The 19,219-nt window shown below is 39.3% G+C and overlaps 1 protein-coding gene across 1 annotated transcript in view; it reads right to left on the bottom strand.

The window, feature by feature from the left end:
- Positions 1 to 857: 857 nt before the first annotated feature.
- Positions 858 to 19,219, bottom strand: part of si:dkey-191m6.4 (rho GTPase-activating protein 22) — a 36,819-nt gene continuing 18,457 nt past the window's right edge. Inside the window, exons 3-8 of the mRNA XM_059325033.1 lie at positions 8,168 to 8,285; positions 7,008 to 7,238; positions 5,134 to 5,266; positions 4,076 to 4,149; positions 3,867 to 3,988; positions 858 to 2,115 (exon numbers count right to left, since the gene is read on the bottom strand). Of these exons, the coding sequence (XP_059181016.1) occupies positions 1,076 to 2,115; positions 3,867 to 3,988; positions 4,076 to 4,149; positions 5,134 to 5,266; positions 7,008 to 7,238; positions 8,168 to 8,285 (1,718 nt within the window). The 3' untranslated portion in view covers positions 858 to 1,075. The remainder of the gene's footprint in view (positions 2,116 to 3,866; positions 3,989 to 4,075; positions 4,150 to 5,133; positions 5,267 to 7,007; positions 7,239 to 8,167; positions 8,286 to 19,219) is intronic.

Genomic DNA, 19,219 nt, shown 5'->3' with positions numbered 1-19,219 from the left:
AGAGTGTCGATGTTCTCCTCTTTGTATGAGACCGGGGAACATAGGACCCTTTTTCCCTGCTTTTCCCAAAAAGGGTCCTATGTTCCCCGGTCTGTTACTTTTTCCACCATTACTGCCAAATTCCATGGCAAAAAGGCCTAACCCTAACCCTAGCCCTAGCCCTAACCCTAGCCCTAACTTTAACTCTAACCCTAGCCCCAACCCTAACCCTAGCCCTAACTCTAGCCCTAACCCTAGCCCTAACTTTAACTCTAACCCTAGCCTTAATCCTAACCCCAACCCTAGCCCTAACCCTAACTCTAACCCTAACCCTAGCCCTAACTCTAGCCCCAACCCTAACCCTAACTCTAGCCCTAACCCTAACTCTAACCCTAACCCCAACCCCAACCCTAACCCTAACCCCAACCCCAACCCTAACCCTAACTCTAACCCTAACCCCAACCCTAACCCTAACCCTAGCCCTAACTCTAGCCCCAACCCTAACCCTAACCCTAACTCTAACCCTAACCCCAACCCCAACCCTAACCCTAACTCTAACCCTAACCCCAACCCTAACCCTAACCCTAGCCCTAACTCTAGCCCCAACCCTAACCCTAACCCTAACCCCAACCCTAACCCTAGCCCTAACCCCAACCCTAGCCTTAACCCCAACCCTAGCCTTAACCCTAACCCTAACCCTAACCCTAGCCCTAGCCTTAACTCTAACCTTAACCGTATTTAAAAGCCAAAAAATGTACTGCAAAGTAACAAAAAAAATAAATTTTGGGCCCCGAGTGGGAAACATAGGACCCTTTTTGGGGAAAACGGGGAACATAGGACGTTTTGCTCCAAAAAAGGGTCCTATGTTCCTTGAGTGGGGATCATATTTTTAACACATTTTATTTTATTGTCTGTATTGTATTGTTTCCTTTCATTGTATTGTGCTGAGTTGTGTTATGTCTTGATGTTTTGTGCTAGGACCCCCTGGTAAACGAGTTGTGACAACTCACAGGGCTTATCCTACAAAAATAAACTTCAATATAAGTTAGTTTCCCATCTGGCACCACTTTAGGAACCCCCGAACCCTTAAGAAGACTTACTTTTGGATCCTGGCCTCGTAGGAAGTCTTCTGTTTCCGCAACTCGTCCTTCAGTCCTTCCACCAGACCGCCGAGTGTCAGATTATTCCCGTCTCCATCCTCAGACATGATAATGGACGGCACGCCGGCCGCCACGGCAACGCTGTTCCCGTTCTCGCTGCAGGCGGCGCTGCTGCTGCAGAGCTCCATGGCCTCGCAGCTGTCCTGCTCCGAGCTCGGCTCCGTCGGCTCCCTCTGGCCCTCCACCCAATCCCCTTTGTCCCCAGTTATTTCACCCCCTGCTCCACAGTTCTCGGCTCCTGAGTCGGGGACGGAGATTTCGCAGGAGGACGTGGACCACGGCGTGCTGGAGACGCTGGGGACGCTGCCGGTGCTGGAGGAGGAGGTGACGTTGTCGTAGGTGGAGAGTCTCTGCGAGGAGCCGGTGGAGTCACGATCTCTGGCCGAACGTTCTCCTGAAGACGTACGCCGATGTCCCCGTAGCGACGACAGACCGTTCATGAGCCAGTTCCCTCCACTCCCACCCCCTCCCCCACCTGAAGACGTGCTCGTGGTATCCGCCGCGGAGCTGCCACCGCCGCCGTTGCCGCCGCCGTTGCTGCTTTGCTTGCCTTGTTGCTGGGAACGAGGCGCAGACGAACTTTTAAAGGAATATTTCCAGGAAGGGATGGTCTTGGCTTGTTTGCTCGGGCTGACCACGGCGTCTCCTTTCCCTGATGGGGACCCCGGTTTGGGTCCGGGGTTCAGGGTTGGGGTGGGGGTCTGGGTGGGGGTCACGGTGGTGGGGGTGACGGCTGCACACAGTTTGGCGTCCAGAGACGAGGCGCTGCTGTGCAGGTCTTGGTCGGGGTTGGACGGCGGGCAGCTCTGGAGGTCTTCCTCTGAGATCCAGGCTCCGAGGCTGCGGTGCTGGAGCTGGTGGCCCTGGACCGGGAGCTCCGTTTGGGGCACGGTGGCCCCCTCCTGGTCCCTCCCTGAGTACAGACGGTCGTGTTCCCTGATGAGGATTGTCATCAGGTGCTGGACCAGAGAGGTTCCTGTGGATCATAGTCATACAGGACATCAGTCATATACACTACTGGTCAAAAGTTGACTCTCAAATTAATGCACATTTGCAACATTTAAAATTCTTTATTGAGCATGATAGTGTTTTGAAAGTAAGAAAAAGATTCAAAATCACATTTTATGTTGGACTAAAGGACTAAAAAAAGACACAAAATGACAAAAAAAAAGACACAAAATGACTAAAAAAAGAAACAAAATGACCAAAAAAAGACACAAAATGACTTACAAAGACATGAAAAGAATTCAAAAATGGACAAAATAGCCCAAGACTCCATAGAGTTAAGTTGTTAACCCATTTCTTGTTCCCTGAAAAAGGCCTACTTGTATAATTCTGAAATGTACATTATTTTCCAGTTTTGGTTAAGCTTACCTTTTTTTATTTACCTCTGGCAGTTCACCACTTACCTTTGGACCCTTTCAAGCTGTTCATTTGACTTGAACTGCTTGAATTTCAATAAAAAACTGGAAAAATTGGGCTGTTCTAAAACTTTTGACCGGTAGTGTACAGTTTCATTCATAGCACTTTACAGGCTCTCTTGAGGAACCTGATGTTTAAATTTATGTCTCCACTTGATGAGTCACAAAACTGTATTATAATGATGCTGACAAGCCCCAGGGTGCAGCTCGGTCAAATATCAACCATATATGTGGAAACATTGGTATGGGTGCCTTTTAAAACTCTCATGAATAAGAGTATGTTTGTATTAGGGTTGTCAAAAGTATCGATACTTTTTGAGTATCGATACTTTTGACAACCCTAATACAAAACGTTGCATCTGGATACGATACTCATTTTCAAAAGTATCGAGTATCTGAAGCTTGTTATCATAGTTGCAGTTTCTTTTTGCACAACTGTTTTTTATTGTAAATATTTAACCTGTGGTTCTGTTCATTTTTACATGTTGCATTTTTCTTGTTGTTAAAAATATTTCTGTTCAATTTTGGGGTCTTTGTTTTTATCCTGGTGGTATCGAAAATGGTATCGAGTATCGAATATTTTCCTGAGTATCAGTATCGAGTTATGTTGTATGTCTTGCTATTGGGTCTAGAGCCTGTAATAAAGTTTATATATATATATATATATATATATATATATATATATATATATACATTACCGGTCAAAAGTTTTAGAACATCCCAATTTTTCCAGTTTTTTATTGAAATTCAAGCAGTTCAAGTCAAATGAACAGCTTGAAAGGGTCCAAAGGTAAGTGGTGAACTGCCAGAGGTAAATAAAAAAAGGTAAGCTTAACCAAAACTGGAAAATAATGTACATTTCAGAATTATACAAGTAGGCCTTTTTCAGGGAACAAGAAATGGGTTAACAACTTAACCTCATGGAGTCTTGGGCTATTTTGTCCATTTTTGAATTCTTTTCATGTCTTTTTGTGGTCATTTTGTGTCTTTTGGTGTCTTTTTTTGTCATTTTGTGTCTTTTTTTGGTCATTTTGTGTCTTTTTTTAGTCCTTTAATCCAACATAAAATGTGATTTTGAATCTTTTTTTACTTTCAAAACACTATCATGCTCAATAAAGAATTTTAAATGTTACAAATGTGCATTAATTTCAGAGTATACTGAGACATTACACTGCATAATTTTCAATTAAATTCTGGAAAAGTTGGTGTGTTCTAAAACTTTTGACCAGTAGTGTATATATAAACAGTCTGCAGAGACTTTTAGCATGAACTCAGTCATCATTCAGCCAGTAAATATGATGTGTACCTTCCATGATAGTGACGGGGTCCTCCATCTTGGGTCGGAGGATATTTGGTCCAAATACTGTGGCGAGGTTCTGGACGCTCATCTTGTTCTCTCCGGAGTGGGACTGGACCTCATCAAGGAACCTGAGCAGAAACAACAAAGAGCTCAAACTAGAAACAGACATTCATCTTTCTTCAAATCTGACATTATGAGATAGATTAAATACTTACTTGCATATGTATGTGAGGAGATTGTAGTTGGCTAGAGGTAGAGTGTTAACCTGCCTTCCCAGCTCCTGGACCCCCTGATAACAGATAGACAGAAACACACACACACACACACACACACACACACACACAAAATTTGTCTTTACCCTTAAATAGAACTATACTGCTAAAAAGGTGTTTAAAAACCAGATCAAACAGTAAATCTGAGGGAAATGATCTTGCTGCATGGACAGATAATTTACCTTGACAAGATTTATTACATTAAGATTATTAAATCTAGAAATAAGCATGTTGAACACTTAAAATAATAAATGAACTCTTAAAACCAGATAAAGTAAAGCTGCCAGCAGTGATGAACTGGCCCGAGCAGAGTGACCTGATGATTATTTGGTTCTTACCAAGATTTGGATTATTTGGTTCTGTCTTTTTTAGTGATTTTATGACTTTTGTGTGTTTTTTGTTTTTTTGTGTCTTTTTTGTGTGTTTTTTGTGCATTTTTTCTGGTCTTTTTGTGTCTTTTTTGTGTCTTTATTTGGACTTTTACGGTCTTTTTTTGTGTCTTTTTTGTGCCTTTTTTCTGGTCATTTTGTGTCTTTTTTTGGTGTCTTGTGTGTCTTTTTTCGTGTTTTTTGTGTCTTTTTTTGGTCATTTTGTGTCTTTTTACATCTTCTTTTGGTCACAAAATGACCAAAAGACAAAAAATGTACAAAAGAGATAAAGTAAAGCTGCCAGCAGTGATGAACTGGCCCAAGCAGAGTGACCTGATGATTATTTGGTTCTTACCAAGATAAAAAAAACTTTAGATTTAGAAGTGTTCATCATTTATCTTGTTTTAAGAGTTAATTTCTTATTTTCAGTGTTCAACATGCTTATTTCTAGATTTAATAATCTTAATTTAATTAATCTTGTCAAGGTAAATTATCTGTCCATGCAGCAAGATCATTTCCCTCAGATTTACTGTTTGATCTGGTTTTGGCCAAAATGTCCTCACTTTCCAAAAACGTCCTCACTCTCTACATTGGTCCTCACAAGGATAGATGTACAGGTAAAAACACACATACCTCCTCCTCGTCTTTGGCCAGAAGCTGTGCACAGGTGAGAAAGTCTTCGTATTTGGAGAAAGGAATGACTGGTTCAGGAAGCTCTCGCAGGTACAACTTCAGCAAGGACGCCACCGTGTGGACGTCTGTGTTACTGCAAGACAGACAGAAAATAAAGGTTCACTGGATATTCTATCAATTACTTCTCAAAAGCCTCATGAAGCATTTTATGTATTTACGGAGCCCAAGAGATGGCGCTCTTTGTTCAACAAAGGGCTGAAAACACACTCAATCACCATTGATGAAGCCTGTTTTTAAAGCCAAGACCTCCATCTAGTGGGGTCAAAACATAAGACAGGTGTTTATTTCTTGGGTCTTTATTTGATGTATATATTTTATGTGTAAATATGTTCATGTGTAATTAACAAAAAAGTCCAAAACCCGATTTTTTCAAATTAATATAACTTTACAGGGCAATGTTTAGTGTGCAACGTAACGTTTTAGTGATTAAGACTGTTTCTGTTTCTTCGTATCTTGATATTTTCTTGCATTTTTTCCCCTTATTCAGTTAAACTGGAAATATATACTTTAAAAAATATATATTTTTAATTGAACACATCAACCGGTCCACCTGTCCACCTGTCCACCTGTCCACCTGTCTACCTGTCCACCTGTCCACCTGTCTACCTGTCTACATGTCCACCTGTCTACCTGTCTACATGTCCACCTGTCTACCTGTCTACCTGTCCCCCTGTCCACATGTCTACCTGTCCACCTGTCCACCTGTCTACCTGTCTACATGTCCACCTGTCTACCTGTCCCCCTGTCCACCTGTCTACCTGTCTACCTGTCTACATGTCCACCTGTCTACCTGTCTACATGTCCACCTGTCTACCTGTCCACCTGTCTACCTGTCCACCTGTCCAGCTGTTCACCTGTCTACATGTCTACATATCTACCTGTCCACCTGTCCACATGTCCACCTGTCCACCTGTCTACCTGTCCACCTGTCCACATGTCTACTTGTCCACCTGTCTACCTGTCCACCTGTCCACCTGTCCACCTGTCTACCTGTCCACCTGTCCACCTGTCTACCTGTCCACATGTCTACCTGTCTACCTGTCTACCTGTCCACCTGTCCACCTGCCCACATGTCTACCTGTCTACCTGTCTACCTGTCCACCTGTCCACCAGTCTACCTGTCCACCTGCCCACATGTCTACCTGTCTACCTGTCTACCTGTCCCCCTGTCCACCTGTCTACCTGTCTACCTGTCTACATGTCCACCTGTCTACCTGTCTACATGTCCACCTGTCTACCTGTCCACCTGTCTACCTGTCCACCTGTCCACCTGTTCACCTGTCTACATGTCTACCTGTCTACCTGTCCACCAGTCTACCTGTCCACCTGTCTACATGTCTACCTGTCTACCTGTCCACCTGTCTACCTGTCCACCTGTCCACCTGTCCACCTGTCCACCTGTCTACCTGTCCACATGTCTACCTGTCTACCTGTCGACCTGTCTACCTGTCCACCTGTCCACCTGTCTACCAGTCCACCTGTCCACCTGTCTACATGTCCACCTGTCTACCTGTCCACCTGTCCACTTGTCTACCTGTCCACCTGTCTACCTGTCTACCTGTCCACCTGTCCACCAGTCTACCTGTCCACCTGTCTACATGTCTACCTGTCTACCTGTCCACCTGTCCACCTGTCCACCTGTCTACATGTCTACCTGTCCACCTGTCTACCTGTCCACCTGTCCACCTGTCCACATGTTCACCTGTCCACCTGTCCACCTGTCCACATGTCTACCTGTCCACCTGTCCACCTGTCTACCTGTCTACCTGTCCACCTGTCTACCTGTCTACCTGTCTACCTGTCCACCTGTCTACCTGTCAAACAGAGGCTTGTCTCCACAGTCGAAGGCCTCCTGCAGCTCTTTGACCAGGTTGGCCTGCCCCGGCATCCTGAAGAGCCCCTCCTCGTCCAGACCTCGGCCCCTGATGAAGTCCACACACTGCTCCACCAGCAGGGGGGCCAGCCGGGGGCCCGACTTCCTCTCGTACTGCACCGTGTCCTCCAACCGCTGGCCGAATATACCTGAGACACACACAGGAGACAGACTTTATTATCTGGAGGTCCGTCACATAGATGTGTGTGTTTAGTTTAAGACAGCTTTACCGTGTTGTGTGTGGAAGGTCCCTTTAATTACTTTTTTTGGTCATTTTGTGTCTTTTTTAATCATTTTGTTTCTTTTTTTATAATTTTGTGGTTTTTTTATAATTGTGTCTCTTTTTTTAGTAATTTTATGTCTTTCTTTAGTCATTTTGTGTCTTTTTGGGTAATTCTGTGTATTTTTTGGCCATTTTGTGTCTTTTTTGTTATTTTGTGTCTTTTCTAAGTAATTTAATGTTTTTTCAGTCAGTTTGTGTCTTTTTTTTGTAATTTTGTGTCTTTTTTGGTAATTCTATATTTTTTTTTTGGTAATTTTGTGTCTTTCTTTAGTAATTTTGTGTCTTTTTTAAATTATTTTGTGTCTTTTTTTGAATAATTTTGTGTCATTTTTTGGTCATTTTGTGTCTTTTTTTAAGATTATTTTGTGTCTTTTTTCGTAATTCTGTGTCTTTTATGGTCATTTTGTGTCTTTTTTGGTCATTTTGTGTCTTTTATGGTAATTTTGTGTCTTTTTTAAGTAATTTAGTTTTTTTTCTGTCATTTTGTGTCTTTTTTTGATAATTCTGTATCTTTTTTTTTATAATTTAGTGTTTTTGTCTTTTTTTAAGATTATTTTGTGTCTTTTTTGGTAATTCTGTGTCTTTTTTGGTCATTTTGTGTCTTTTATGGTCATTTTGTGTCTTTTTTTTGTTTGTAATTTTGTGTCTTTTTTTTCAGTAATTTTGTGTCTTTTTTTGGTCATCTTTATACTGCCCCCAGGTAATTAGAGTTTGAGACCCCTGCATTAGATGAAAATGTTTCCGTCTTTAAAATCAAAGTGATGCTGTTTGTGGAGGTTGAGGTCAAAGGTCAGAGGTGGGTGTTACCTCCTCCAAACGGAGCCCAGATGACCCTCCGGATGGCTTTGACCCAGTCGTCCATGTCCGTCTGAGAGTTGGCCATCAGCAGGAAGGACTCATGGCTGACGGGGGCCCGGTCCCTGTCCCCAGACCCTCCTGCAGGGACACAGGACACAAAAACATTACAGAGAGCACAGCATGAGGTTGACAATATGTCGTTTTTGTCAGACTTTTTAACCTTTTTTTTGATAGTCGAGCTAAAGATTTGACAGGAAATCTTCACCTCTTCAAGTACAATTAATTAGCTTACAACACAATGTTTGTTTATTTCCCTGTACTGGTGCATGTATGTGACAAAAAGACACAAAATTGTGACAAAAAATTACAAACTTATGACAAAAAAGACACAAAATTATGACAAAAAAGACACAAAATTGTGACAAAAAATTACAAACTTATGACAAAATAGACAAAATTATGACAAAAAAAATTATGACAAAAAGGACACAAATTATGACAAAAAGACACAAATTATGACAAAGAAGACACAAAATGATGACAAAAAGACACAAATTATGACAAAAAAGACAAAATTATGACAAAAAAGATACTTTTTGTCTGTTTTCACCTTTTTTTATAGTCGAGCTAAAGATTTGACAGGAAATCTTCACCTCTTCAAATACAATTCATTATCTTACAACAGAATATATTAACGCCTATTTTTGACTCTTTTTCATTCTGCCTATGTATATATCACACACACACACACACACACACACACACATATATATATATATTTTTTTTTTCATTTTGACTTACTGGATCAACATTTTGAACACAAAAAACACACTAAAAACACACTTAAAAAAATAAAAAATAAAAAAAGATTCTACCAAAATCTCACATAAAAACCACACAAAAAACATGCATTAAAAACCCACAAAAAAATACAAAAAACACATAAAATACGAAAAAATAAAAATAAAATAAAAATACATAAAAATCACAGAAACGGTAAACACAAAGGATTGCATTAAAAATGCTTGAATGCACACTTCAGAATTTGAAAAAAACTCAGAAAAAACTACAGTTAAATCATGTTGCACTTGGTTATGGTGGTTTTCACTTTTGCTGAAAAAGAGTTGACGCGCTAAATGGGACGTGGAAACTTCACAAATTCACAAATTAATACCTGAAGTTAGTCAAAAAACAATGTTACAAAACATTGGAAAATAAACAATAACAGACTTTAAACAAAACCAAACAAAAAATCCAAAAGCAGATTAAAACCAAGCTGCTGTTCTGGTGTCTCACCACTAGATGGCACCATCGTCCTGTTATGTTTTCTCTGTATTTGTTATGTAAATATGGCTCCATTTATAGATCAGAACTAGAATGAAACCATATTAACACCTCACACTGCAGATATTAATGGTAATATTTAACTCCACCACCTGAATATGAACTTTCTTCTTCTCTACTCATTAAATAACCTGTAGAATAAGAATGTCTCCTGTTAGTCTGAGTCATTAAAGCTGGTTGTTGTTGTCCCAGTGGTTGTTGTTGTTGTTGTTGTCCCAGTCATTTCTCTGTGAGGAGGAATCCAAACAGAAACAGCTGAAGCAGAAAGAGTCTGTAAACTCTCAGCGTCATGATGAACAACAGCTGGGAGTCAGACGGCTGAGGACCAGATTTAGGAATAATGGGGACACGCCGGACAAAAGCACCAAATATTTCCCACATGCTCTCTATCACCATAGGTTTACATTTTTGGTCGGAGCCATATAAAGTCTATGAGAACCAAGATGTCTTCCAAGCCACTCAGAAGGTCAATCTAGGTGAAACAAAAGGACTAAAATAATACTAAAACTTATACTTATGGTTGTAAGTGTTGGTGAAGCAGCTTTGTAACTGTTGATATTCTAGTTTCCAGCATGTATTTACTCAGTATAGGTGATAAAATCTCAGTAACAAGCTGTAATATCTGATTTAGATCATTAAGGACCAAAACACTTCAAACAAGTCAAACACTCCAACATTTTGTGTCTTTTTTTAGTAATTTTGTGTCTTTTTTTGATCATTTTGTGTCTTTTTTTAGTCACTTTGTGTCTTTTTTTAGTCATTTTGTGTTTTTTTTTGTCATTTTGTGTCTTTTTTGTGTCTTTTTTTGGTCATTTTGTGTCTTTTTTTGGTTGTTTTGTGTCTTTTTTGGGTCATTTTGTGTCTTTTTTTGGTCATTTTGTATCTTTTTTAGTCATTTTGTGTCTTTTTGAGTCATTTTGTGTCTTTTTTTAGTCATTTTGTGTCTTTTTGTGTCTTGTAAGTCTTATAAATGTTGCTGAAACAGCTTTGTAACTGTTGATATTCTAATTTCCAGCATGTATTTACTCAGTATAGGTGATAAAATCTCAGTAACAAGCTTATTATAATTTAGATAATTAAGAACCAAAACACTTCAAACAGTCTAAAATAAAAACTGCTGACTAAGAAGAACTATCTGATCAGACATTAATAATCAGATATCCTCTTTAATCTAACATATTTAATCTGACTTAGATTCAGTTTTTCCAGTGTGTTCTGTCTCCAGATGGGTGAAGGAAATAGTGATCTGAACATTTACCTTTATTACTCTGCCTTCAATAATGCATCATAAGTGTATATGAATGTGCATAAATAATAAGTCCTCCAGTAAAGATGGAGATTAAAAACACAAGAGAAGACACTCAGACAGTGAGGAGCCCTGAAACATCTAATAGTTCCTCTTCAATGACTCTGATAAGACTCTTCACATCAATCAGCACAGACACCAGCAGGATTAAAACATCTAAACCTGATGGAGACGAGAACAAAGGTCTTCTGGAGCCTCTGACGATAACAGACTGCAGTCAGGATCTCTTTCATTCCCTCCTGGTGACATTTGAGCTGCATGTTTACAGAGTGTGTGTGTGTGTGTGTGTGTGTGTGTGTGTGTGTGTGTGTGTGTGTGTGTGTGTGTGTGTGTGTGTGTGTGTGTGAAGCTTTTTTCCTTTTGAGTGTCTGACATTTAAGAAGTGATGCTGTGAAATTTCACTATTATAGCTTCTAAATGTCAGAGAGAGAACAGCTAACTCTATATAATTTGTCAGACACAAAATGCCTAAAAAAGACACAAAATGACCAAAAAAGACACAAAATGATTTAAAAAAGACACAAAATGCCTAAAAAAGACACAAAATGACACAAAAAAGACACAAAATGACTAAAACTACACAAAATGACCAAAAAAGACACAAAATTATTAAAAAAAAGACACAAAATGACCTAAAAAAGAGACAAAATGCCTAAAAAAGACACAAAATGACCAAAAAAGACACAAAATGACAAAAAAAAAGGCACAAAATGCCTAAAAAAGACACAAAATGACTAAAACGACACAAAATGATTTAAAAAAAGACACAAAATGACCTAAAAAAAGACACAAAATGACCAAAAAAGACACAAGATGAATTAAAAAAAGACACAAAATGATTTTAAAAAAGACACAAAATGCCTAAAAAAGACACAAAATGACTAAAAAAAGACATAAAATGACTAAAATAGACACAAAATGACTAAAAAAAGACACAAAAAGACTAGAAAAGATACAAAATGCCTAAAAAAGACACAAAATGACACAAAAAAGACACAAAATGACTAAAACTACACAAAATGACCAAAAAAGACACAAAATTATTTAAAAAAAGACACAAAATGACCTAAAAAAGAGACAAAATGCCTAAAAAAGACACAAAATGACCAAAAAAGACACAAAATGACAAAAAAAAAAGGCACAAAATGCCTAAAAAAGACACAAAATGACTAAAACTACACAAACTGACCAAAAAAGACACAAAATGATTAAAAAAAAGACACAAAATGACCCAAAAAAGACACAAAATGACCAAAAAAGACACAAGATGATTTAAAAAAAGACACAAAATGATTTTAAAAAAGACACAAAATGCCTAAAAAAGACACAAAATTACTAAAAAAAGACATAAAATGACAAAAAAGACACAAAATGACTATAATAGACACAAAATGACTAAGAAAAGACACAAAATGACATGAAAGACAAAATGACTAAAAAAGACACAAAATGACTAAAAAAAAGACACAAAATGACACAAAAAAGACACAAAATGACTTAAAAAAAGTGCCAAAGTGAAACCTTCCTTTTGTGTTGTGAAATAAAGGTTATATTAGAAAATTTAAATTATTATTTTTTTTAAAAGTATGGAGAGAGAGATGGAGCGACTCAGCATGAACATGTTGGCTGGTCTCCTCAGCCTTTTACATGGATGTATAATAGAAGTGAATAGTGCTCCGTGGCCTAGTGGCCGATCATGGTACTGCAGCTAAAAATCCCCCTTCGGCCCAACAAGCTTTTTCTGAGACGTTTGCAAACCTGTTCACCTCTTTGTATGGGACTGGGGAACATAGGACCTTTTTCCCCACTTTTCCCAAAAACGGTCCTATGTTCCCCGGTCTGTATTGCTACAGGTTTTTTCCGTGGCCGTTTCCAATCTGAGGTTAATAGTGTAAATAATGGCCCCATTTAGAAGAAAATAGAAGATAAAGAATCTTATGATTTGGGGCGGGGCTACCTTTGATTGACAGGTCACTAGCAAGGCGAGCCGTCACCAGGAGAGAAGCAGAACAATGCGTATCCACGGCAACGTGGCAATAAAGTTATATATAACGTTATATAGATAGAAAAGAGGACGTTTAGCGGTTTGGTCTCATAACTTTGAGCCTTTCACTGTATTTTGACTTAATGATTAAAGGACCGAAAGAACCACCCAAAGGACCCATACAACCACCCAAAGGACCCGTAGAACCACCCAAAGGACCCGTACAACCACCAAAAGGACCCGTAGAACCACCCAAAGGACCCGTACAACCACCCAAAGGACCCGTAGAACCACCCAAAGGACCCGTAGAACCACCCAAAGGACCCATACAACCACCCAAAGGACCCGTACAACCAACCAAAGGACCTGTAGAACCACCCAAAGGACCCGTACAACCACCCAAAGGACCCATACAACCACCCAAAGAACCCGTAGAACCACCCAAAGGACCCGTAGAACCACCAAAGGACCCATACAACCACCCAAAGGACCCGTAGAACCACCCAAAGGACCATAATTACCACCTAAAGAACCCATAGAACCACCTAAAGGACCCATAGAACCAACTAAAGGACTCATAGAACCACCTAAAGGACCACAATAACCACCTAAAAGACCATAGAACCACCTAAAAGACTGTAGAACCACCTAAAGGACCCAAAGTACCACCTAAAGGACCCATAGAACCACTTAAAAGACCTGTAGAACCACCTAAAGAACTCATAGAACCACCTTAAATACTGTAGAACCACCTAAAGGACCCAAAGTACCACCTAAAGGACCCATAGAACCACTTAAAAGACCTGTAGAACCACCTAAAGAACTCATAGAACCACCTAAAGGACCCATAGAACCACCTAAAGGACCCATAGACCACCCAAAGGACCACAATAACCACCTAAAAGACCATAGAACCACCTAAAGGGCCCATATCATTATCATTAAATGTCTTGTTCAACGTTTGGTTGGACTAACAGACACTCCAGTTTATTCTAACGGAAACAAGATGGAGACTAAGAGTGGAACGCTGAACTGATGCTTCCAACGGGACACAAACCAACCAGACATCACATTCACAAACATTATTTATACAGTTTGTAGTTTGTACACATGCATGAAAATGGTATTGGCCTTCTCATCTAACTCTTGACATATTTCCAAAAATAATTCCATGAAATTGATTCAGAGATTATTCAAGTCGTTGAAGTCCCATGTTAAAGATTGACAGCTTAGCAGACAACTGTTTCTGCATGTTGAATCCTACACTTCATGCCATTTGACAAAATGTAATTATAGCATTGTCCAGATGACAAAGAAACAGTAACAAAGGACAGGAAAGAGTCTGAAATCTGAATGAAATACTTTGACGAACAAAGAAAACACACACTGATTATTGGCCGGGATCAATAAACTGATGAAGTAAACCAGCAGCAAAGACACATTAAAGACACATCACCCCCAAATCCTTACAGACACTTTCCACATCTGACCTCATGTTTTCACCCAGCATGCACTGCTGTAGACACAACAAGCTCCAACACAGTTTACTGTTCCTACTGCAGATATGAAGCACAGAACAGGAGAACCACCAATCACACAACTACAGAAACACACAGAATAGTCATTATTTGATCCTGAGAACGATTCTGGAAGTCACCAGATTAATACACTTGCATTGTATATCAATATGGTTGAAGTTGTCAAATATGAATGATTTGGTTCCATTGGACAAAGAGGTGAGCTTTCTCTGAGCCTAACCAAGTGGTTTTACTGGAATCATTGGAACTCTACAGTGTGTATTTTTACAGTCCCCAAATATTCAACCAAACTGCGTTTTGCGTCACAAAATGACTAAAGAAGACACAAAATGACAAAAAAAATGACACAAAATGACAAAAAAAGGACACAAAATTACATAAAAGACAAAATGACTAAAAAAAGACACAAAATGACTAAAAAAAAAAGTACATAAAATGACTAAAAAAGAGACAAAATTACTAAAAAAGACACAAAAAGACACAAAATGACTAAAAAAGACACAAAAAAGACACAAAATGACTAAAAAAAGACACAAAATGACTTAAGAAAGACACAAAATGACTAAAAAAGACACAAATTGACTAAAAAAGTCACAAAATGACTAAAAAAAGACACAAAATGACACAAAAAAAGACACAAAATGACACAAAAAAAGACACAAAATGACACAAAAAAGACACAAATGGCTAAAAAAAGTCACAAAATGACTTAAAAAAGACACAAAATGACAAAAAAGTCACAAAATGACTAAAAAAAGTCACAAACTGACAAAAAAAGACACAAAATGACACAAAAAAGACACAAAATGACTAAAAAAAGACACAAAATGACTTAAAAAAGACACAAAATGACTAAAAAAGACACAAATTGACTAAAAAAGTCACAAAATGACAAAAAAAGGACACAAAATGACACAAAAAAAGACACAAAATGACACAAAAAAAGACACAAAATGACACAAAAAAGACACAAATGGCTAAAAAAAAGTCACAAAATGACTTAAAAAAGACACAAAATGACAAAAAAGTCACAAAATGACTAAAAAAAGTCACAAACTGACAAAAAAAAGAAACAAAATGACTTAAAAAAGACACAAAATGACTTTAAAAAAGACACAAAATGACTTTCTAGTTGTAAGTGTTGGTGAAGCAGCTTTGTAACTGTTGATATTCTAGTTTCCAGCATGTATTTACTCAGTATAGGTGATAAAATCTCAGTAACAAGCTGTAATATCTGATTTAGATCATTAAGGACCAAAACACTTCAAACAAGTCAAACAGTCTAAAATAAAAACTGCTGACTAAGAAGAACTATCTGATCAGACATTAATAAGCAGATATCCCTTTAATCTGAGATATTTAATCTGACTTAGCTTCAGTTTCTTCAGTGTTTCTGTCTCAAAGCTCCTCACATGCTCCTCTTCTGCCTCCACTACACCAGTTAAAAATCTCCGGCGTGTGTTTCCCGTTACCTTGGAGATGTTGTTTCTTCAGCCTGTCCGGTTTGCAGCACACCGGCCCCATGTCTGAGAGAGCTGGAGCTGGGACTGGGACTGGTTCTGGTTCTGGTTCTGGTCTAGAGCTGCAGCAGCAGCAGCAGCAGCATTTAGCAGCAGCTGCTCCTCCGTCACCACTAAGTTGCCGGTTTGGAAGCAGATCAGTAGCCAGGTAACCTCCAGAAGTTGCCAGAGAGGCATGCTCGGTGCCAGCGGGAGCAAAACCCGCCAGACTAAACCCACTGGGTGCCCTCCACCCCTCTAAACCCACTGGGTGCCCTCCACCCCTCTAAACCCACTGGGTGCCCTCCACCCCTCTAAACCCACTGGGTGCCCTCCACCCCTCTAGACCCACTGGGTGCCCTCCACCCCTCTAGACCCACTGGGTGCCCTCCACCCCTCTAAACCCACTGGGTGCCCTCCACCCCTCTAAACCCACTGGGTGCCCTCCACCCCTCTAAACCCACTGGGTGCCCTCCACCCCTCTAGACCCACTGGGTGCCCTCCACCCCTCTAAACCCACTGGGTGCCCTCCACCCCTCTTCACAGGGATTTCAGTCTTGATTAAAGCACTAAAAAGGACACAAAATGACCACAAAAAAAGACACAAAATGACCACAAAAAAACATAAAAAGACAAAAAAATGACATAATAAGACACAAAATTAACCAAAAAAGACACAAAATTACCAAAAAAGACACAAAATTAACCAAAAAAGACACAAAATTACCAAAAAAGACACAAAATGAACAAACAAAAACAAATATATTATTATTATGCAACTAAAATGATTGAATAACCTCTTCACAGGGATTTCAGTCTTGATTAAAGCACTAAAAAGGACACAAAATGACCACAAAAAAAGACACAAAAATGCACAAAAAAACACAAAAAGACAAAAAAAAGACACAGAATGACCAAAAAAAAGGCAAAAAGGGACACAAAATGACAAAAAAAAGACACAAAAATGATGCAAAAAGACACAAAAAGACAAAAAAAGACACAGAATGACCAAAAAAAAGGCAAAAAGGGACACAAAAAGACAAAAAAAAGATACAAAAATGATGCAAAAAGACACAAAATGACGAAAAAAAGACACAAAATGAACAAACAAAAAAATATATATTATTATTATGTAACTAAAATGAGTGAATAACCTCTTCACAGGGATTTCAGTAAAAAAAAATACACAAAATGAACAAAAAAATACACAAAAAGACAAAAAAAAGACACAAAAAGACAAAAAAAAGACACAAGACAAAAAATACACCAAAAAAACACAAAAGACAAAAAAGGACACAAAATGACCAAAAAAAAGACACACTCTTGGTTGCCCTCTAGTCCCACTGGGTGCCCTCCACCCCTCTAGTCCCACTGGGTGCCCTCCACCCCTCTAGTCCCACTGGTTGCCCTCTAGTCCCACTGGTTGCCCTCTAGTCCCACTGGTTGCCCTCTAGTCCCACTGGGTGCCCTCCACCCCTCTAGTCCCACTGGTTGCCCTCTAGTCCCACTGGTTGCCCTCTAGTCCCACTGGGTGCCCTCTAGTCCCACTGGGTGCCCTCTAGTCGGTCCTTTCAGTCCGTCTTGTTTCCCAGTCTGGATCATTCAGCAGAGTGGGCAGCAGGTCTGTTCCCTCAGACCCCCTGGAGAGAAGAAAATCCCCCGGAGGAGGGTAACAAGGCTGCCTCTCTCTCTCTCTCTCTCTCTCTCTCTCTCTCTCTCTATCTGAGTGTGTGTGTGTGTGTGTGTGTGTTCTTGTACTTCCTACATAGTGAGGACCATGGCTTTAACCAGCAAACTGAGGACAGTTTTTCTTTAAGAAAAAGACTTGATTGTACGGTTCAGGTTATAATTAGGTTTATGTTAGGGGTCTATGGAAGGCATTTGATGAATAGAGAGTCCTCACTAAGATAGAAGGACAAGGATGTGTGTGTGTGTGTGTGTGTGTGTGTGTGTGTGTTCTTGTACTTCCTACATAGTGAGGACCAGAACACGTTTTTAACCAACAGAGTGAGGACATTTTTACTTGTGTTTAAAGAAATCATTGGACTCTATAGTGTGTATTTTTACAGTCCCCAAATATTCAACCAAACTGCGTTTTGAGTCACAAAATGACTGAAAAAAGACACAAAAAGACATAAAATGACACAAAAAAGACACAAAATGACTAAAAAAAGTCACAAACTGACTAAAAAAGTTGCAAAACGACTAAAAAAAGTCACAAAATGACTAAAAAAAGACACAAAATGACTAAAAAAAGACACAAAATGTCAATGAAAATGACAGTTAACTGAAACTTTATCAAATCATAGTGAAAATGTCCTTCCTTTTAATCTTTGTCAACTTTTTGAAGACGGATAAGACAAAGAAAATGAAGGCCAAATTTACTGTGACCTCTTTTAATCTCCCACCCAACAAATACCCCATTACAAAAAACTACAACTAACACTAAAAACTAATAAAAACTAAAGCATTTCAGAAAAATAAATACTAAACTAAAACTAGCAAACTCACTCTAAAAACTCATTAAAACTAACTGGATTTGAAAACAAAAATTCACAACAAAATCAAAACTAAAACTGATGAAAAATCCAAAACTATTATAACCTTGCAAGGGAATTCACTGTTACAATGAGGGTCCTCACAAAGATAGAAGTACAAGAATGTGTGTGTGTGTGTGTGTGTGTGTGTGCAGTAGCAGGAGATGGACTGCCCTCCGATCTTTGCCAAACAAACTTGTATACTCAGAGAAAACAGACAATGCCAATCAAGCCCCGAGACACAAACAGAGCTGGATCCTCCCTCAAGTCACAGAATCACACTCAACTCTTTTTTTGAGTTTTGTGTAACTGATTGCTATAAACCCAAAGTGATCCTGCTGTTTACAGGAAGTCTTATATCTCCAGTGGAACTCTGTAGTTCACATTCGCTATGTTTACCCGTTAACTGGGACATTTTCTCTCCAAGAATAAAAGCTCAGACATGGTAATAACATATTAAACATGGTTAAAGACGCTTCAGGCTCTGGACGAAGGCCTAACCCTAAAATTTTGTTTTAACCTATCCCTAACCCTAACTCAGAGCTAACTGTTAGCCTGTTAGCACATACACACTGTACTGCTACAGAGCTAACTGTTAGCCTGTTAGCACATACACACTGTACTGCTACAGAGCTAACTGTTAGCCTGTTAGCACATACACAATGTACTGCTACAGAGCTAACTGTGGGCTGTTAGCACATACACACTGTACTGCTACAGAGCTAACTGTTAGCCTTTTAGCACATGCACACTGTACTGCTACAGAGCTAACTGTTAGCCTGTTAGCACATACACAATGTACTGCTACAGAGCTAACTGTTAGCCTGTTAGCACATACACACTGTACTGCTACAGAGCTAACTG

Source organism: Centropristis striata, chromosome 21 (genome assembly GCF_030273125.1).
Source record: "Centropristis striata isolate RG_2023a ecotype Rhode Island chromosome 21, C.striata_1.0, whole genome shotgun sequence".
NCBI lineage: Eukaryota > Metazoa > Chordata > Actinopteri > Perciformes > Serranidae > Centropristis > Centropristis striata.
Note: the sequence above shows the minus strand (reverse complement) of the source record. Positions and strands in the feature narration are given on the sequence as shown.